At 38.2% G+C, this 22,548-nt stretch overlaps 1 protein-coding gene across 15 annotated transcripts in view; it reads left to right on the plus strand.

The window, feature by feature from the left end:
• The window catches only part of PTPN20 (protein tyrosine phosphatase non-receptor type 20), a 117,520-nt gene extending 95,545 nt beyond the window's left edge, over window positions 1-21,975 (plus strand). For all 15 annotated transcript variants that reach the window (XM_072806399.1, XM_072806395.1, XM_072806396.1 and 12 more), the window contains 4 exons: window positions 5,912-6,246; window positions 10,325-10,540; window positions 17,519-17,581; window positions 18,954-21,975. In XM_072806399.1, the coding sequence (XP_072662500.1) occupies window positions 5,912-6,246; window positions 10,325-10,540; window positions 17,519-17,581; window positions 18,954-19,019 (680 nt within the window). In that variant the 3' untranslated portion in view covers window positions 19,020-21,975. The remainder of the gene's footprint in view (window positions 1-5,911; window positions 6,247-10,324; window positions 10,541-17,518; window positions 17,582-18,953) is intronic.
• Window positions 21,976-22,548: the final 573 nt, after the last annotated feature.

Raw genomic sequence — 22,548 nt, forward strand, 5'->3', positions numbered from 1 at the left:
CTCATCCTGTAAATGCCTGCCTTACTATGTAAGTCAAATTCCCCACCTTGCAAGGTGTTTGCTGTTAAAGGGAGGGCATTGATTGAGAAGGACTGGGTTTCTGAAAATTAGAATGGAAACATATGGGAAGATCCTGATGGAGAGGGGCACATCAAACCCCTGAACACTGAAGGTCTTCTTTGCCATTTCTTACTGACACTGACACTAATCTGACAGTAGTTCCAGGAGACCAAAAGTGTCACCCTGATCCACCAGTAAGGGTAATGCTTATAGTAGTCAGATAAGCAATGGAGTTTTAGCTTGGGTCCATTTCACAGGTCCAGTGGATTTTGACCCACTGTGGTTATTTATACAGTTCTGGAATAGACATATTCAGCAACTGGCAGAATCCCCACACAGGTGTCTGACCTGTGGAGGATGGCCAGTTACGGTGGTGAGGTCCAAGTAGAAGCCTGTAGATCTGCTTCTATCTGGGATAATAGTAAAGCAGACACAATACTGCATTCCTGAGAGAATGCAGAGATTAGTGTCCCCATCAAGAATTGGAAAGGTGCAAGGCTGGTGAGTACCACAACATTCCCATTCGTCTCAGTTATTTCACCTGTGGAGAAAACAAATGGATCTTGGAGGATGACAGTAGATTATTATAAACTTAAGCAGGTGGTGACTATAACCTCAGCTGTTGTACCAGATGTGATTTCATTGCTTTAGAAAATCAGTACATCCCCTAGTACCTAGTGTATATTATCTGGAAAGTGCTTTTTCTCCATGTAAAGACCACCAGAAGCAGCTTGTTTTCAGCAGGCCAGGCCAGTGGTGTACCTCCACTGCCCTATCTCAGGAATAGATCCATTCTCTAGCCCTATATATCATATATTTCCCAGGGATCTGTATTACCTTTCTCTTACTTAAGACATCACACTGGTCCATTTTATTGATGGCATTATGCTGATTGAATCTAGGGAATAAGAAGTAGCAATTAACTTATCCAGACTTACCAATAAGACATTTGTGAGTCACAGGGGAAAATTAGCCCAACAAAAATTCTACCTCATTGAAATTTCTAGAGGTTCAATGGTGTGGGGAATGCCAGAATAATCCCTTCTAAGGAGAAGGATAAGATGTTGCATCTGACTCCTCCTATAGCCCAAAGACGTACAATGCCTAATGACCTCTTTGGACTTTGGGGACAACATATTCCTCATTTCAGTGTGCTACCCTGGCTCATTTTACTAAGGCTAGTTTGAGTGAGGCCCAGAACAAAAAAAAAAAAAGCTTTACAGCAAGTCCATGGTGCTGTGCAAGTTGCTCTGCCACTTGGACCATATGATCCAGTAGATACAATGTCAGTGGTAGCTAGGGATACCGTTTGGAACCTGTGGCAGGCCCCTACAAGTGAATGAATCATAGCTCATGCCATGGGCTTTTAGAACAAACCCCTGCCAATCTCTGTATTACTACTCTCATTTTAAGGAACAGTTTTTGCCCTGCTATGAGGTATTATTAGAGACTGGACATTTAACCATAGGCCATAAAACCAGAAAGTAAACTGTGGACAGCAGCATTAAATGCAAGTGGTATATACAATGTTGGGTTTGAACAGAATTTGAGATGATGAGTAAGTTAGATGAAGGAGCCAAAATGTGCATGGTCCCCTTTCCTGCTGCATTACCTTCTCTCTTCCAGCCTGAATCTGTGGCCTCAAGAGGAGTTCCCTATTATTAATTGACCAAGAAAGAGAAAACTATGATGTGGTTTACAGATGGTTTTGCACTGTATGCAGGCACCACTCAGAAGCAGACAGCAGGAACACTACAGCCTTTTGGAGGGGACATCCCCCAAAGACAGTGATGAAGGGAAATCTTCCTAGTTGGTAGAACTTTGAGCAGTATACTTGATTGTCCATTTTGCTTAGAAGGAGCAAATTGCTTAGAAGGAGCAGATTTGCCAGAGGTGCAAATCTGTGCTAATTCAGGGGCTGTGGCCAATGGCTTAGCTGGGTGGTCAGGGACTTGGAAGGAACATGATTGGAAAGTTGGTTACAAGGAGGTCTGAAGAAGAGGTGTGTGGATAGACCTCTCTGAATTAGCAAAAAACATGAACATATTTGTGCCATATGGCCATGCTCACTGAAAGGTGACTTAAGGAGAGGATTTTAATAATCAGGTGGATAGAATGATCCATTCTGTGCATACCAGTCAGTCTCTTTCCCAGCCAATCCTGTCATTACCCAATGGATTAATGACCAAAGTGGATGTGCTACTGGGAATAGAAGTTATGAATAAATAGGCTCAGCAACATGAACTTCTAGTCCCCCAGATTGACTTTGCTATGGTCACTGCTGGGTGCCCAGTTTGCCAGCTGCAGACCTCAACGCTGAGGCCCCAGCATGGCACTACTTCCCTGGGGGTTCAGCCAATACCTGACAGCAGGTTGATTACATTGAACTACTTCTATAATAGAAGCAACAGTGCTTTTTTCAGTACTTTTTTTTTTTCAGAATGGACACAATGTGGATTTGCATCCCTGCATGCAGTACTTCTACCAAATCTACCATCCATGGACCCAAAGAATGCTTTATGTAACATCATTAGTCCACACAGCATTGCTTGTGTCCAAGGAGCTCACCTTGAGGCAAATGATTTGTGACAGTGGGCTCATGCTCGTGGAATTCACTGGTCTTAACATATTCCTCATCCTCCTGAAGCAGCTGGCCATGAAATGGCTTCTTTTTTTAAAAAAATTACTTTAAAAATCCTTTATTGATGATTGCTTGTCTTAGGATGCTTTTTATTTTTTTATTTTTTATTTTTTTAATTGGTGTTCAATTTACCAACATACAAAATAACCCCCAGTGCCCGTCACCCAATCACTCCCACCCCCCGCCCTCCTCCCCTTCTACCACCCCTAGTTCGTTTCCCAGAGTTAGCAGTCTTCTTCAAAGACTCAGTTACAGTGCCAGCTAGGTGGCAGTATCTCAAAGGGCTGGGGCAGTGTTCTCTCGGAGGTTGTATATGCTCCAAATTAGCATCCAGTATATATTGCTATTTCTGCCATAGCCAGGATTCAGGAATCGAGAACTGGAAATGGGAGTGGTGCAACTCATTAAGCTAGTGATATAGTAGCAAAGTTTCGCTTCCTGTGTCTGTGACCTTATGCTTTGCTAGTCTTGAGGTCTTAGTGGCTGTCTTCAATAATGTTGTCTGGTATTTGATGTGGTCTTTCCATCTTCAAACTTGAGTCTTCCTTGAGGGGCATCAGTTGATGGACTTAGTTGTAGACTGTGGAGTCTAGAAGAATTGCTGTATAATATGGAGCATACTACTTAGCCATTTTGAGTAAAGGTTTCGCATCTGAAAAGAAAGAATAATGTAATTCATTCAAAGGATTGTTTTGAAGTTCAGATGAGGTGATATATATACAGAGTGCATAAATACTGCTTGGACCTGGCATGCATATTTGCACTGAATTCTACAGTTGTGTCTTCTCTTGGGGAACCTTTCTCCTATGATCACTTGAGTTATTTCTTTTCTGCTGTGTATTCCGTAGCTTGCTTCTGAAAAATTTTTTTTTTTTGTATTTTCTTTACATGTTCTGTACCCTTTAACATTCTAATCATTATCATCATGTTTTTCATCTTTTTTTTTTTCTGAGTTCTGGGAAAATTCCTAAGTCAGTTTTCTAAATCACTGATTTTTTTCCCATACACTTCTCATTTTAGACGTTTTAATTGAGTCATTGTGGATTTTATTTGAAAGCAAGCTTTTTTTTATTGCCTTAATGTTTACTTTATTAGGATTCATTTCACTGCAAAGCAACTATGTTGCATATTTAAAAATGTTAACAATTATAAGCATCTCAGAAAGGATTCTTCTTCCCCTATATCCTAGATTAAATTGTATCGTCCAAAAGAACATACCTTGAAGTTGTAGACCTTAGGACTTAAGAAAGTGACCTTATTTAGGAATGGGGCACTACAGATGTAATTAGTAAAGATGAGATGATGATGGGGTGGGTAGCTCCTAATTCAACTGACTGGTGTGCTTGTAATAAGATAGTCAGATGGAGACAAGGAGGGCTTCGTGGGAGGGTGGAGGCACCCACCTCCCACGATGATGGCCTGCCTCTATAAACCACCAAATGGGAACCCCAAATTTTGTCCTCAAATTTCTCACAGTCACGGAGAAGCAAGGATTTCTTTGCAGGTTCCAGATAGAACATCGTATGGAAGGCCCTACAAACTTTGGAACTGTATATGAATAGGAGAAATTCATTTCTAAAGTTTTAAGCCACCTAATTTGTGGTGCTTTGTATGGCACACAATAGTTCCAAAAATCAATAAATAGATTTGGGAAAAGTCACTAATAAGTGGAATGCAACTGAACAATGAAATTATTTCTCAATTATAAAATTGAAAGCAAGCTTTTATTATTCTATATTGTTTAATTTTCATACATTTCATCTCCGTTTACATATAAAAATGCTGTTCTGCTATAAAGTAGTATATATTCACTACAAAAATTTAGATAATAGTCACTATTAACTATTAACATTTTGGTGAATACTTGCCAGGTTTTATTATTATTATTATTATTATTATTATTATATGTTTATATATGACATATATGTATGATTTGTATATATGATGGAAGATCGCACTATAATGTTTTTGTTATCTCCTGTATAATTTAAAAATATAATGTATAAATAACTGTAGATATGTTATTCTTTTATAATAAAATAATGTTCTCATATTTCATTTTTTAAATATTTTATTCATTTATTTGACAGAGAGAGAGAGAGAGAGAGAGCAAGCCAGCAAGAGAGCACAAGTAGAGGGAGAGGAAGAGGGAGAAGTAGGCTCCCCACTGAGCAGGGAACCTGACACAGGGCTCAGTCCCAGGACCCTGGGATCATACTTAAGCCAAAGGCAGATGCTTAACTGAGTGAGCCACCCAGGCACTGCCCATATTTCATTTTAAATAAAAATAGAAGTTTTTAAAAAATATTCTTCCCTCATAGAAAGAATATTTGCTATGATTTTTAAAAATTGTCTCCTTTTTTATGAATTACTGGCTATCTTTATATATTTAGTGATTGTTTTTCCAATTTATTCATATTTACAAGGGGAAGTTTATGTTTACTATGTTGGGATCTGAGAAGGGTTCTGTCAGAAATTGTATAAGGTCCTGTTCAGTTATCTTTGTTTTACCCTATTGGCCAGATAAGTGGTCCTCTTGAGTAGTAGGGAGGGGCTATTAGTGAGACTGCTGCATGGCAGGAAAGCTCTATCCTTTGCTGAGGGCATTTATTATCTCAACATTTTGCCAACTTTGCTTTGATTAGCATGCTGCTTCACTCAGTGAATGCTGAGGATGGACATAAAAGTTGGCTGCCATGTATTTTGGGCATTGGTAGAATTCCATTAATCCTAGAGTTTGTGTCTGATCAACTATCACGGTTGATTTTTTCTTATTCTGGGCTCTACTGCTCTGGGCTTGCAGGTTCTCTGCATTTGTAGGAGAATAGCATTCACTTGCTCCCTCAGATGACTCCTCCTTTGCTGTGTTCAGTTGCAGACTAGTAGGTAACTCCCTTGGCCTAATCCTACCTGTGCCATACCTAACAGAAATCTCCCAAAGTGTCTGGACACTGATGGCATTCTTCTCTGATCAGTAGAAAAAGATGGAAACAAATAATACTCCTCATTGTATATTTTGTAGGTCATGCCAATAGGTTTGGAAGAGGGAAGAATTTAAATTCATGGACTCATATAACTCCTCCTATGCCATCTTCTCAACTGGTCAAAGAGAGAAATGGATTTACCAGTATGGAATATGTTCATGAATCCAGGGTGTATTGTATCTCCTACTTTTCCTTTATCAACCAGATATTTCTGTTTTTATGATAGATGATTCAACACGCGTTCCTCTTGGAGAAAACAAGGACTACATCAATGCTAGCTATATTAGAATAGTCAATTCTGGAGAAGAATATTTTTATATTGCTTCTCAAGGACCACTGCCAAGTACCATAGATGACTTTTGGCAAATGGTTTTAGAGAATAACTCTAATGTTATTGTCATGATAACCAGAGAGATAGAAGGTGGAGTTATCAAATGCCACCATTACTGGCCCATTTCTATGAAGAAGCCTTTGGAATTGAAAAACTATCGTGTCTTCCTGGAGAACTACCAGATACTCCAATATTTCATCATCCGAATACTTCAAGTTGTGAGGAAGTCTGTAAGTTTCAAAAAATCAGTATGAGATATATATTTCATTAGATAAGCCACACGTCAGGATGAGAAGTTAGGATTAGGATGTGTTATAGACTGGGGGTACTTTTTGAGTAACTTGTTTTTGTTTCTCCCTGGTACCAGAAGCTAAGACACCACTGTGTCTGTTTCTGCTTTACCAAACTCTGACTGGAGAAATGAAAAACCTAAATAGAAGAGTTGGGGTGGGAAGCATCAGTACTAGAAGTTTCCTAATCCTGGGATGTCCTTTGGCTGCTTCTGCTGAGTGTGAGAGATATGTATTGAGTCTTTAAGGTATAGTTCTAACCACTGTGCCAGGCACTCACTACCTTACCAACTAGTGGAGATTTGGGTATGCTTACTGATACATCCAGTTACTGTGCTCCATGGTAATGTGGGATGCTTTTAGGGCCTGGAATAGAAGTACTTAGCTTCACTTAGGGTTTGGGGGAAGGTTTGTTGGAGGACGGAACATCTTGGTGGAGAACTACCCAAATGAGAAAGATGGAAAGAAAAAGTAAATAATCAAAATTCAAAATACCATGGGATATGGATAGAAAATTATAGGCAGTTAAGTGTTTCAGGAATGTAAAAATTTAATGCCAGGGAACAATGAGAGGGGATATGAGGCTATAGAAAGTAAGCAGAGACTAATCAAAACGTAAAATATCTTGGATTTCTGTTAAGGAGCACAAACTTTATCATGAAGATAATTGGGAGACATTGAAGAATTTCCATAAGCAGGTGCCATGATCAACCAGGGCAGTGACATTGAGATGGAAAGCAGAGACTTTAGTATCTTTTTATATAAAGTTGACAGACATTTGTGTGACTTGTGACTTTTTTTTATGACTTGTGACTTATAAGTGACCAGAAGGAGTGGTCAAAATTAAGCTATCCAATACAATAGCCACATGTGGCTATTTAAGCTTAAATTTAAATTATTTAAACTTAAATGAAACAACAAATTCAGTGTCTTACTTGCAGTAGCCACATTTCTAGTGTTTAGTTACATGTCACTAGTGGCTATCACATTGGGCAGCACCGATGTAGAACATTTGCATCATTGTAGAAAGTTCTCTTGGGAAGTGTTGATCTAGAATAACTCATAGCTTTTTTTTAAAAAGATTTTATTTTATTTATTCATGATAGACACAGAGAGTGAGAGAGAGGCAGAGACACAGGCAGAGGGAGAAGCAGGCAGAGGGAGAAGCAGGCCCCATGCATGGACCTGATCCTGGGTCCCCAGGATCACACCCCGGGCTGCAGGCGGCACTAAACCGCTGCACCACCAGGGCTGCCCTCATAGCTTTAATAGATTCAAAAAATAGAAAAGAAATGGCTTACAGGAGAAGGTGATGAGTGACATTACTCTAAGTGGATTTGATTAGTAGGCAGGTGATACATGTGTTCAACAGGAATAAAAGGAATGGGAGTTAAACAGGAAGCCTGACTGATGAGTCATCACCAAAGAAGTTGATTGGAGTCCAAACAGTAACTGGGAAAAGAATTGCTGGAAATGCTGAAGTTGGAACCCATTAATTTTCTATAGCAATAAAATAAATATGTACCTACATGATGATTTTCTTCCCAGCAGCCTAACTATGGGGCTCCTGACCACAGGCTCATGGACTGACCCAGGGTGGGGTGTTGTCCACTACATGTGCTAAAATTCAAAGGATGAAAAGAGTTAACAATTTGGTAGGAGAATTATTCCCATAATCAGCCATGAAGTCTAACTTTAGGAGGACAGATGGAACCAGGAGCCAGTAAAGTAGGAATAAGTGGATGGCATAAAGGACAGAGGAGCTCCATTTGGTCACATTGTTGCTAGAGTGGAAGTGAAGCACAGATGGGGTGGTAGAACATGAGCTTCTGGTCAGAAAGTGATGTTGGAATTTAAGAACTAAGAGATTTTTGATACTAGACATTATAGGTAGTGGTAAGTTCAAGGAATGACCATCACTGTGAGGACTAGTATCCCCTGCAAGAGAGAAATACAAATGCTATGAGGTTAGAGCATCCATTGGGTTATTGAGACCCCAGATTTGCCCTGGATGATGTCAGAGTCTGTGGGAGAGAGAATGTCAGGCCCTTCAGTGAATGTGGCAGATGCACAGGAAGCTAAAGCCACTGGGTGATAGCAATGAAAAGTTGAAGCTAAAAGATATGAAACTCTGTAGGAAGAGGGAGTTTTTACACAGAAGAAATGATGGATTGGGAAAAGGAGTGGGCAGCAAGGAGTGTGCAACCTAATCTCTCTGCTCCGTGAGACCTGGAGAATGGGAGAATAGATGGCCTCCGTAAGGAGGCTCTAAAGAGTGAGGTGCTATTGGGAGGCAAGGAAGGAAGTGGAAGAAGTCTTTAGGGAAATAATGAGAGTTTCGAAGAGTTCACTGGGGGATGTGGCACCTGAGTGCAAAGGGAGAAGTTGATGAGATAAAGGAATAGGGTGGGAGGTAAAGATGGAATTGAAAAGGATGAGGATTGGCACATAGATGGTGACCAGGGAGGCCAAGAACGATGGCTGACACTGATGGCTTGCTGGCTGTGTGCTAGGCATTGCACTTGGCCGTGCATCTGGAGACTCGCCTCAGCCCTCACTCCCCTAAAACTTGTTGATTCCCTCCTATATTAACCAGGTATTGTGCAGGGTGCTGGAGACAAAACACAGACACAGTCTCAAGTCTTAGAGTACTTAGGGTCTAGTGGGAAAGGAAGTTCCAGCTGACACATGAGGCACATGTTATGGCAGAAGAAAGACAGCCTGCTTGGAGAGAATAGGCAAGTGTGAGGCACAGAGGAATGATCTGTTTGCAAGGACTCAAAGGATCTGTTTGCTGTGGAGCCTTGGCAAGGGGTTGGTGGCCTTTGGGCTGAGGCCCACAAGCTTCACGTTTGAAGAATCTGCATCAGCATTTCTGTCCAAATGGTATTAGGTCAGAAAAGTGGTGAGGTCCACATTTGTGCAGATTCTTAGTGGTTACCAGTGGCAGGAGAGATTTAACCCCTGAAATATTTGGTAGGGTTACAGCTGCCCTCAACCTGGGGCCTTCACAAGGTTTGCAATTGCAAGGATTGTTTGTATTACTCAATTTCATGTACCAATGATTCAAACTTGAGTTTTCTATTTGGGACTTAGGATAACTTCATTTCTGTTTGGAACTCAGGAAAAAGGGGTGCATTAGGGAGAAGCAGGGTAGGAGTCAGAAACCCGGCCTGAGTTTTCCAACAAGGCTCCCCAGTGAAGTAAAATGAGCACTCCACATTGGGAAAGCATGGTCCCTTTGGAAGGTGTGATGGGTAAACTCAAAGTGCTTTATCTGTCAACACTGAGGAGAGTCTCATGACTGTACTCTCAGGGGGCTTAGCACGAGAGTAGGGTCACAGTTCACTCACTTGGTCATCACCTACCTACCCTGTCCTCATCACCAGAAGAGGTTGCGGTCCCGCTGGTCAAGCAACTTGGCAGTACCGACTTATTCTAATTAAATTTTATATAATAATATTTAAGCTAGGAGAATGTTTTTCTTGACATGTTACGCCATCTTTCACTCTGAGTTTTTGGGCTCTTGGTTTTTCTGCAGTACCGTGGTCCAAAAAAAAATGGTAGATTTGCCTTTAGGAGGCCCACATTATGGTCCCAGCTCTAAACATGTGAGCCTTCTGACCTGGCATACATCTCCCAATCACCCTAATCCTTACTCATCGTGTAATCCTTAATCATCTGTAAAATGGGAATAAAACAATACCTACTTCCCAGAGTTGATGTGAGGATTAAATGAAAGAATGCATGTAATGTCTCTACACGGTAACTGGCACACCGTGAGCACTTAATTCATGCTACCTGTTACTATTGTAATTTTCATTGTTGTATGACCATAGAACCATTATTATTATTATTATTATTATTATTATTTTTATATATGTATATGAGTAGTATATTAGAAATTGAATTGAGATCTTTAATATAAGAAATTGATAAATATCTTCCCCCTCCCTCCTCTTCCCTCCCTCTCTCTCTTTCTCTCTCCCCTTCTCTCCCTCCCCTTCTCTCTCAACAGACAGGAACTAGTCACTTTGTAAAACATGTGCAGTTCACCAACTGGCCAGACCATGGCACTCCTGCCTCTGTAGATGGCTTCATAAAGTACGTGCGTTTCGTGCGCAAGAGCCACCTTACAGGACCCATCCTTGTTCACTGCAGTGCTGGCGTGGGCCGGACGGGAGTGTTCCTATGTGTGGATGTTGTGTTCTGTGCCATTGAGAAGAACTTTCCTGTAAGTGTGTGAATTAAACAGATAACCGATGCTGTTAAACACTCTACTTGTAACAGCCTTCTAATACCTGGAGACCATGACTTGACCTTCAGGAGAACTCAGTAAAGAGAAAGCCTGTGAACTTTGGGGACCTGTTTCTAAATTCAGTGCTGCAGGTTCCTGGAGGTGGCTGTTATGATTACAGAATGCAAATGAATGGCATGGAACAGTGTTGGGAACACTGTAGAGGCACAGTGAATGGGAGTTCATTTCCCTTTCCTTCCTTCTACCCACAGAGATATATTTTTAAGTCTTGTTAAAGAATGTTGATGAAGTGTGCCTGTTTTTAATGAATACAAATGCATGCACATGAGCTTGTCAAAAAAAATGTAGGCCTTAGAGTTTTAATGAGAGGTCCCTAGCTTTGCCTGCCAGTTTTGCCTCATAATTTTGGTGACTTTGTGCACACTGCTCACCATCTTTGAAACCCAATTTTCTCATTTGTAAAATAAGTATAATAACATTGTTATGACAGTTTGCATCCATCATTAACAATTCTTTGCTTTCCTCCTAAATTTGGACCCAATTTTGGAGAGATAGACCCAAGCATTAGATATTGATTATACTATTACCTTTACTGTTTATTAAACTGCTTAGGGAATGTAAGCTGAGATTTGTGGCCAGAACAGCTGACTCACTGAACTGTTTTTCCTGTGCTGTGGAAGTGCAAAGGGGAAGAAATCTGTTTATTAGCAGGTGCCTGAGAAAATGGGCTACCAGGCATTTGCCCTGCCAGGCAAAATCCGTAGTTACTTTATTGTCACAGCAGTTAAATGTCTGCTCTCTCGGGTCTTCCATAATTAAACCCTAACAGTGGCAGGGGCTCTCCTATGGCAGCAGAATGGTTCTAGAACTTACCATCCTCAGGCCATATTATGTGGGCAGGTGGGAAGAGGGCCTCTCCCAGTAACTCCTTGGAGGACAGAGGGAATTTCTTTTTGTCAGAAGCTTGAGCATTCAATACCTCCCAGCATTTCACTGCTTCTGAGTTGCAGCCCCTTCCCCTGAACTAATCACTGTGGGAGACGCTGGTCTATTTAAGCCAGTCAGGACTACTCCCCAGGCATAAGGCTGAGAGTGAGAGAGGAATGGTTTTCCAAAGCAAACTCAGAGAATGAATGTAAACTAGAGAGCCCCCCTACCCCCACAAAAAGACCAGTGTGCTGAAAATTTAAGTAGTATAAGTCTGATACTATCCATTCCCATATATAACATTGTTTGATCCTTTTAGCAGAAAATGTGTTAGTATAATTTTCTTTTATATATTCCCCAACATAATTTCTTAAATAATTGGTTTATGTTTCTCCTTATTTTCTTGTAAAAACTCTAAATATTATATTTCACGATCCTAAGGAACACTGTTTTCTTTTTCATTATACCTTGTTGTTTTATTTTTTTTGTTGTTTTTTGTATATATTTTTTATTGGAGTTCAATTTGCCAACATATAGCATAACACCCAGTGCTTATCCTGCCAAGTGCCCCCCTCAGTGCCCATCACCCCAAACCCCCACCCGCCTCCCCTTCCACCACCCCTGTTCATTTCCCAGAGTTTGGAGTCTCTCATGTTCTGTCACCCTCACTGATATTTCCCACTCATTTTCTCTCCTTTCCCCTTTATTCCCTTTCACTATTTTTTATATTCCCCAAATGAGTGAGACCATATAATGTTTGTCTTTGTCCGATTGACTTATTTCACTCAGCATAATACCCTCCAGTTCCATCCACATTGAAGCAAATGGTGGGTATTTGTCGTTTCTAATGGCTGAGTAATATTCCATTGTATACATAAACCACATCTTCTTTTTTTTTTTTAAGATTTTTATTTTTTTTAATTTATTTTTTATTGGTGTTCAATTTACTAACATACAGAATAACCCCCAGTGCCTGTCACCCATTCACTCCGACCACCCGCCCTCCTCCCCTTCTACCACCCCTAGTTCGTTACTCTGGGAAACGAAACCACATCTTCTTTATCCATTCATCTTTCGATGGACACCAAGGCTCCTTCCACAGTCTGGCTATCGTGGACATTGCTGCTAGAAACATTGCCTTGTAGTTTTATAATGTGTTTTATAATAAGTCATCTGTCAGTTTAACTGACAATGCTTTTCTTAGTGGTGCAGAAAATGATGCATGTGGTAATTAAGGATGCTTAGATTTGACAGAGTAATTAAAAAATAGAATATATATCCATTGTTTTCCTAACTGGCTTTCCATAGACATTTGAACTGTTAAATGTCCTTACTGATGCCCCTTTCTATTCATTTCAGAAATTTTGTCCACCAGAGCTACTCAAGAGTGTAGTCTTGGACCAGCACCAATCTGTGGATGTTTGTTTTCTACAGTAAGATAAGTTCCTAGAATTTGAGAGTAAGCATTTAGAAACTTCCAAAGCAGCTTGCTGTATTGCTATGATATCCAAGAGCATGACCAGTGGATTGGTCTTAGCAAATAGGGTGTAGACCAGTTTGTGTGTTGTGGAACTCACATGAGGAGGTGTATATTGCAGCAAACTGCATACCAGCTATGTTAGGCAGACAGTTGTGACCTGCAGCATTGCAATATTACAACTCTAAAGGATATGAAAAGCTAAAAATATATAACCATTTATTTCTTGTCTAATTGTTATTTTTATAGCCATTTTCATTTTTTCTTTTTCTACATGTTATTTTATTTATTTTTATTTTTTAAATAATAAATTTATTTTTTATTGGTGTTCAATTTGCCAACATACAGAATAACACCCAGTGCTCATCCCATCAAGTGCCCCCCTCAGTGCCCATCACCATTCACCCCACCCTCCACCCTCCTCCCCTTCCACCACCCCTAGTTCGTTTCCCAGAGTTAGGAGTCTTCATGTTCTGCCTCCCTTTCTGGTATTTCCTACCCATTTCTTCTCCCTTCCCTTCTATTCCCTTTCACTATTATTTATATTCCCCAAATGAATGAGACCATATAATGTTTGTCCTTCTCCAGTTGACTTACTTCACTCAGCATAATACCCTCCAGTTCCATCCACGTTGAAGCAAATGGTGGGTATTTGTCATTTCTAATGGCTGAGTAATATTTCATTGTATACATAAACCACATCTGCCATTTTCTTTTTTTTTAAGATTTTATTTATTTATTCATAGACAGAGAGAGAGAGAGAGAGAGAGAGAGGCAGAGGGAGAAGCAGGCTCCATGCAGGGAGCCCGATGTGGGACTCGATCCCAGGTCTCCAGGATCAGGCCCTGGGCTGAAGGCGGCGCTAAACCGCTGAGCCACCCAGGCTGCCCACATCTGCCATTTTCATTTTTAATCATGTCCACTTAAAAATTCTTAAAATATTGGAAACAAACTGGCTATTATCTTGCAGAAACACTGAGATTGCTCTGTATTTGAAACATTCTCGATCAACTTTTCCCCTCTAATAGTCTAGCATGCATGAAGAGTTGTTCATTATCAGTTACCATATTACCATATAATGAAGTGAATATTCCAAAATTTAGCACATTAGCCTTTATATAATTAAAAATTCTTACTACGCCACTATGCACACTACCAAATTTACCTGGCAGGTTTTGTGTTTTGTTAGTTTTTGTTTTTTTTGTAGCAAGATTCTCTTGATGAAGCCATATGATTTATCTTCTGGCAAAAATTCCTTGATCTGTGTAATACCTCAGACTGCTTTCTTGTCACTGCAGCTCTGCTACCAGAACATAATCCCTACACAAAACACAAGCTCCAAATCACATTTGTTAATAATGTAATACTTTGCATTTCTACACAGTTAGGAGCTAGTTAGTCAGTAATCATGTTCAAATAACACATATACAGAAAGAATCAATGTTGGCAATATCTCTGTATTCATTAAGTTGCAGTGGTAAATACTTCGATACTTTTATTTGCTTCATAAGCTAGTATCATTAGCCAGTCCCTGAATTTGTCAAGCTGCCATATCATTAGGAAATGATACTTTCTGTGGCCTCTCCCAGTTTATCCAGGCCAGTGGAGCATGCAGCCCTGAACCATTGCCCAGCCTCTCCACCAGTGGGCTGTGAGCACAGTGTGGGAGAAAAAATGGTGTTTTAACTGTATTTTTTTCTGTGTTTTATGTTTTACATTCAAGTCCATAATCCATTTTGAGTTAATTTTTGTATAAGATGTGAAGTTTAAGTCAAGGTTTACTTTATTTTTTGCCTACAGATGTCTAATTTTCTAGCACCATTTGTTGAAAAAGCTGTTCTTCCTCCACCAAATTGCTTTTGCACTTTGTCAAAAATCACTGGGTATGTTTGTATGGGCCATTTTCTGGTTCTGTATTTTGTTCCATTGATCTTGGTTTCCTGCCAATACCACTCCATAGATTCCTGTATACAGTCTTAACATCAGGTAGAGTAATTCCTTTATTCTTGTTTTTCAAAATTGTTTTAACTCTTATAGTTTCTGTGTTTTCCCATAAAAATTTTAGAATTAGCTTGTCTACAGCTACAAAAAAGCTTACAGGGATTTTGATAGGAATTGCTTCAAATCTTTAGATCAGTTTGGGGAGAATTGACATTTTGCTATGTTGAATCTTCCAATCCATGGACATGGTATGTCTCTCAATTTATTTACATCTTCTTTGATTTCTTTCATCAGCATTTTGTCATTTTTAGCATATAGATTCTATATGTGTTTTGTTATATTTATCATATTTCATTTTCTTGGAGCAATTGTAAATGGTATTGTGTTTTTACTATCAGCTTCCACATATTCATTGTTAGTATATAGAAATATTACTATATATATATATATAGTATATATAGAAATATATATAGAAATATATATTATATTATTATATAATTATTATTATATTATATAATATATTATATTATATATTTATATATAATATATATAAACTATATATAGAAATGTGTTAATCTTGTATGCTGTGATTTTATTGAACTCACTAGTTCTAAGAGGATTTTTTGGGGGGAGGGTGTTTCTATTTTGTTCTGTTTCTAGATTCCTTGCTATTTTCTATGTAGATAATCTAGTTACAAATAGGGACAGATTTATCTCTTCCTTTCCAACATGTATGCCTCTTATTTCTTTTTCTGGCCTTATTAAGCTACCTAGAACTTTAAGTATTAGTTTAAATACAGGTGGTGAAAGCAAACATTCTTGCCATCACTAATATTAGGGGGAAAGCAAATTAAAATAATTCATTTTGTGAAAGACCTTTGAAGAGAATGAAAAGACAAACTGCAGATTTGGAGAAACTGCAAAATCACATATCCAACAAAGGTCTTACATTTAGAAATAGAAAGCATCCTCAAAACTCTGTAGTAAAGAACAAAAAACAAAAAGGCAGCCCAGTTAGAAAATGGGTAAAAGAAAAAAAAATCACCTGCAGTATTTTCCTCCCAAATGCCTTATATGGAAGCTGCAACATCCTATTCCCCCTCATCTGTAGTCACCAGAGGGATGGGTGGGAACATACATGCCATAAATGAGTATTAGCAAGGATGCATTTTCCTCATTTGCCACATGTAGAGTGACCCAAGGCAGCCCAGGAAAATTCTGCCTACAGTGGTACCCAAAAAGTATTGTTAAAGGCCTTTGCTTCTCTCTACTCCAGACCAGCTATCACCTTAAAAAAAAAAGAAGAAGAAAATGGGTAAAAGATACGAACAGACATTTCATCAAAGAGGATTAAAAGATGACAAATTGCCATATGAAAAGATGTTCAGCTTCATTAGCTTTTGGGAAAATGAAATTAAAACTATGTAAAACTATGATGAAATATCACTAGACATCTGTCAGAAAGACTAATATAAAAAATAATGATACCACCAAACACTGAGTAAGAGATGAAGAAACTGAATTAATCATTTGTTGCTTATGGGAATATAAAATGGTATGTACTCATTCTAGAAAATATTTTTATGATTTCTTTTCTTTTTTTAGAGAGAAAGAGTGCACAAGTGCAAGGTAGGGGTAGGGGCACAGGGAAAGAGAGATGTGGTCTTGCTGAACATGACTGGTCCTCAGCTTGCACCACTTGTGACTCTCCAGGCAAGTTCAGCAACACCTGAGCTGGTCTATTATCCTGTTCCACTGGTGATGCTCCTTGATGCTGCACCACTGTCACATTACCAGAGAGTTTCTAAACACTTACTACCAGTTTCTGGACTCATATTACTGTGGAATAGTAACTGGTGCACACCTGCACCAGTTTAGCAACCTCACTGGGTAAGCTGGTCTCCATGCACAGCTGCAGAGTCTGGTATTAGGGTAACAGTGCTCGGAGTCTCTCTCGAGTTGAGAGGGCTCTTCAAATGAGAAATAGCTGTATTACTATTGTGGCCAGAAAAAAAGTATTCTATGCTTCAGACTTTTCGAGATTTTTTTTAAAGATTTTTAAAAATCTATTTATTCATAAGAGACACACACAGAGAAAGAGAGGGGAGAGAAAGAGAGAGAGAGAGAGAGAGAGAGGCAGAGAGAGGCAGAGACACAGGCAGAGGAAGAAGCAGACTCCATGCAGGGAGCCTGACTTGGGACTCGATCCTGGGTCTCCAGGATCATGCCCTGGGCCAAAGGTGGTGCTAAACCACTGAGCCACCCAGGCTGCCCCTTTTCCAGAATTATAGTGCTGCTTTAGGTTTTCCCTTTGGAGAACAGAAAAGTAGACACAGGCAAATTTGTTGTTATTTCTTTTGGAGAGCATTTCTCATCATAAATTATTGCTTCCTGCTTTTTCCTGGGAACCATTTTAAACTAAAATCTTCCTTATCCATTAGATGAGGTTAAAAATAGTACATTTTCTTATAGCTGAAAATGAGAGCTTTCTGGTTAAATCTTGACATCTCTTTTACTGGAAAGAATTAATGGAGTACTCATTTGGCAGTCTGTGGGTTTGTGTTTTCCACCTATGTGAATAATACAAAATCACTGTCATCCTGTTGCAGTTCAACATCAGGAATATAGTGGCCCAAATGAGAGAACAGCGTTATGGCATGATTCAAACAAAGGTAAGCTCTCACTACATAAATTCTAATAAAAAGAATAATGAATATAAAGATTAACATGTATAGCATGTTACAATTTGTAAATCTCTTTTACCTACAGGATGTCATTGAATTCTCACTGTTTGGGGTAGACATTAATTTTTTCTAATATTACCTTCATGTTCTGAATAATTAAGCCTGTTCTGAGGGATTATTCATATAGCATGTAGAGGAGTCAGGAGGGAAACAGGTTTCCTGATGCCCAAATGCTTTGTCCATAATGCCATGTTATTTAAGTAATATATCTAAAGTTATTCATAGGTTTCTTTTTTTTTTTTTATTTACTTATGATAGTCACAGAGAGAGAGAGAGGCAGAGACACAGGCAGAGGGAGAAGCAGGCTCCATGCAGCGGGAGCCCGACGTGGGATTCGATCCTGGGTCTCCAGGATCGCGCCCTGGGCCAAAGGCAGGCGCTAAACCGCTGCGCCACCCAGGGATCCCTATTCATAGGTTTCTGATAGCCTCTAAATTATAGAAGTCATAGGCATGTCATAAAAAAGATAGCATTTATGTTACAGATTAGTTATTAATTAATCATTGGGAGGGGGAATCAAGAGAGTATGGATAATGAAAACAAACAAGAACTCCTAAATCTTTAGGTTGACCTCTTTTTAGGCCAATGTTAAATGATATTTGCTAAAATAAAATGATATTTTATTTGAACTTGGGTCACCTGAGAGACCTGAGGCTACACCTAAAAAAAAAAAAAAAAGGTTTAAATGTAATTTATCCAGGGAAATATAAGGAGGTTGAGATTGAGGGTGTTTCCCCTCTGTTCAGTTAAGCCTTGAGTTAACTCATTGACCAAGCACTATATTATAATCAGTTTCTTCCTGATATTTAGAAAAAAAATTTTTTTTCATAATGGAACTGGAGGGTATTATGCTGAGTGAAATAAGTCAATTGGAGGACAATCGTATGGTTTCACTCATATGGGGAGTATATGAAATAGTGAAAGGGATTATAAGGGAAAGGAGGGGAACTGAGTGGGAAAAATTAGAGAAGGAGACAAACCATGAGAGACTCCTAACTCGAGGAAACAAACAACAGGGGGTTGTGGAAGGGGAGGTGGGTGGAGGGATGGGGTAACTGGGTGATGGGCACTGAAGATGGCACTTAATGGGATGAGCACTGGGTGTTATACTATATGTTGGCAAATTGAATTTAAATAAACACATGTAAAATATATTTTTTCATGAATAAGCTCTTGGTTAAACATTTGCTCTTTTTAGGAGCTTTCCTTTATGGTTGAAAATTATAGCTATGTCTTCTGAAAATGGATATTAGTATTCAACTACTTAACATTCTGTTGTTTTTCATATATATGTATTTAGGAGCAGTATTTCTTTTGTTATAAAGTTGTGCTTGAAGTTCTTCAGAAGCTTCTGACTTTCGATTAAGAAAGACTTCTGTTGCCTCACTCTTGAAATCACCACTGGGCTTGGAGCTGCCTCATAAATGTTCCAGCTGTGCTGAAGGGCTTTGCTGATGCACACAATGTGCTTTCTTGGTGTATCATTTGACTTTCTTTCTGACAACTTCCTGAAGGCAGCATCATTTGGTTTGGGGTGAACAGTGTTTATCCATTAATCTTACTTAGATAATATCAAAATACCCTCCCACATTTTCCAGTGAAACAAAAGTTGCATAAAACAACTGCAGCCTATTTGGCTGCAGGGATTATGGAACCCAATAAAGGACTTAAACTATATTCATTAATATGTTATTTGGACAGGCAGCTAAAGGGAGCTGAGAGTTTCCAGGACCTTATAAAGCCCGTAATCTGGGGAAATACAGGGCCAATAAATGCAGGATCACATCATGAGGTCTTACAGGCCTTTTCAAGATGGATACTTCTCCATGTTTTTTAGCTAGAGTCTCTGCTTTTAGCTGGTATTTGAATAACTCAGTTCCATAATTAGGATGGATTGACTTTCTACACACATTGAATTCCATTTTCCTATAGTTTCATGCTCTTGGGGTGGGGCGGGGCGGGGAGCGGGGGTTCCAGGGACCTCAGAGGACAAGCTGCCTTGCTAGAGCAGCTGCACAAGGACCTGTTGGTCTGGGAAGTATTTCATGGGTGGGCAGAGTTCCTCTGCTCCATCACATGAGCTCACTGATGAACATTCCAAAACTAAAATAGATGTTTATATAGAAAAGTCCAAGAGGAGATTTTTGCCCAGCTTGAGTTCTTTCCTATCCCACCCTAACACTTGACATATTACTCAGTCTGCTTTGTTAAAAGCACATATTACATTTTACTTGCTTCTTACTCTTTGCCCTTTATCTAACCAATAAACTTTGATATAAGCATTATTACATAATTCTGTGTATCTCTTACACCAGATATATTTCTCAAACTAAGATCTATAATAGTTTTTTTTTTCAGATTTCCATGAAGTCATTCCTTTCCATTACTGCCCCACCTCTGCTGTAACATTTAGAAGTTGGCTTTGGGAGGCAGGTTTTGGAAAACCAAAGTCATAGTTGTGAAAATGAAAACTTCCATATTCTCTTATTGAAAATATGTGGCCATTATTACATCCATATTATTATAGAACTTTGCCTCATATAATTACAGTGATATTTTGGTCAAGGAATTTTAGTGATCAGTTATACCTGATTATAAGCTATAAAACATTTGCTACATGTCTTTGTACAATGTAATTCAGTGGAGATCAGAATATTCTGTATTATATTGAGAAAATTTCTAATATTAATGTAAATCTTGAATTTTTAAGAGGCTTATTTTATTCACTTGGCTGAATGGATATTTGAATTTGTGGAATTAAACTTGATAATTTTCGTTTTAGAAATATATCTCAGAAATGTATTTTATATTAAATCAAATTGATAATTCTACCTATTTATGTTGTTCATTTAAATAATAGTCTATGCTAAACATTAGTTTCATTTTGATTATTGGCCCTTAATATTTGTATACAAAATTTTATTTTCTCTCTGTTACTGTAAAATAATAGTTATAATGTACAGCAACATTCCTGAGAAGGTTCTATGCTGTTATTTAAATGAAAAGACTTACTATGTATTGCCTGAAGTATTTTTATTATCTAGGTCTTGAAATGTTCTTATAAAGAAAAATGCCACAATTTTGATGGTAAACATGTTTCTTCTTTAATGTGTGTGCCTCATATTTTTATAGCTGGGCTAATTTTTAGCTTTTCAGGGAAATTAAATAAGATAATGTGGAAATACTGATTGCACTTGTTTTATTTAATTTTTGGAAAGTGAACTCCAAATTGAAAACTTTTGACTAATTGAAATACTAAGTTTCCTACCAATAATAAATCAATGTTAGCCTAGGATATGAATATGAAACTCTCACTGACACCTTTGTGAGTATATGAAAGCTTATTTAGATGAACTTTTAAACTATTTAAATAAAAGCATATATGCATTTATTAACTTTCAGCTTTAAATATATATCTTTAAAGTTGCATATGCTTGATGGACTTACATGTTGGGCCAAAGCTTTTCAGAAATAAACATTGTAGGTTTTATTCTCATATAAGTCTTGGTAATTTATTTTTACCTGGGCTTTTCACCCCTAATCTATCTAGAATATTATTGAATTTTCAATTAACTTTACATTTACTACTCAAAGGTCATTTTAGTGATTTATTCTTACTGAAAAATCTTAAATGAAAATGCCTCAAGTAACTCTAAAACATAACGGTTTCATTTCTGACTTATTTTTTCATAATCCCTGGGAAGAATTACTTTTCTTATATGTTGTCTTGAGGATTAAGTAATGGAACCAGAAAATTCGGAAAGTATTCATTAAGTAGAAACAGGTCAGTGGCACTCAGTGGAGTACCCCCTTTGTCTACAACTATAATAATCAAAAAGCAGTGAGTAACCTCATCATGAAACAATTTGAATTACAAGGGATCTTAAAACATACCTAATGTAACTACTGTATCTGAAACTTGAAAGTGATAAAGAACATTTTTTTCATAAACTAATAGCAACATCATATTGGGAGGTGAAAAAAATAGAGCCTTCTCATTAGCAAAACAGTAACACCTGTTAGCACTATAGGATTGCTCTAGAGTTGGATAGCCACTGCAGAAGAACTACAAAAAGTAATAACTGGTATAAATATTGGAAAGTTAGAACAGAATGATCTTTTGTTTGTATATTTGCCCACATAGAAATAATAGACTCAACTAAAATGTGGTATTGGAAATATCATTCTGATGTCTGGAGACAAGATGACTGTAAAAATTAATCTTTTTCTATATCAGGAGTCATCAGATTATGGCTTACATGTAAAATCTGACAATGACTTTTTGTCTGTTTTGTAAATAAAGTTTTATGCCCATTTGTTTATATATTGTCTATGGCTGCTTTTGTGCTATAGTGGCAATGGCCAGTTAACAGTGGCAGAGATCATATGGCCCATAAAGCCCAGAACTCTTTACCATCTGGCCCTTTAAAGGAAAAGTCAGCCACCCTCTGTTCTATATCTTCAATAGGGAAAATGCCTCTGAGCAACAGGAAGATGTAAAATATATAAAATACTTAAGATTTAAGACTTAACTTTCCAAGAACTTGACCCCTTGGTGCTCGCATTCTAAATGAATAGGAAATCCATGAAAAGATATAAGATATTTTTGAAAAAGAAGAGGTTAACCAAAAAAAAAAAAAAAAAGAAGAGGTTAACTAGATTGAATTTAAATTTTAATTTTTTTTAAGAAAAGAAAAAGCGAAGGTAATTGTGGGAGAGAGCAATAATCAAAGTATTATCTAAAGGCACAGTTAATTCAAACCATGTGATTCTGGCTCAGGGATATACAAATGGATCAATGGAATGAAATAGTCAAGAAGGAGACTCAACAGACTCATATATATTTGTGAATCTACTGTATGTTAAAGGTAGCATTTCAAATCCAGAGCTTCAAA

This window comes from Canis lupus, chromosome 29, assembly GCF_048164855.1.
Source record: "Canis lupus baileyi chromosome 29, mCanLup2.hap1, whole genome shotgun sequence".
NCBI lineage: Eukaryota > Metazoa > Chordata > Mammalia > Carnivora > Canidae > Canis > Canis lupus.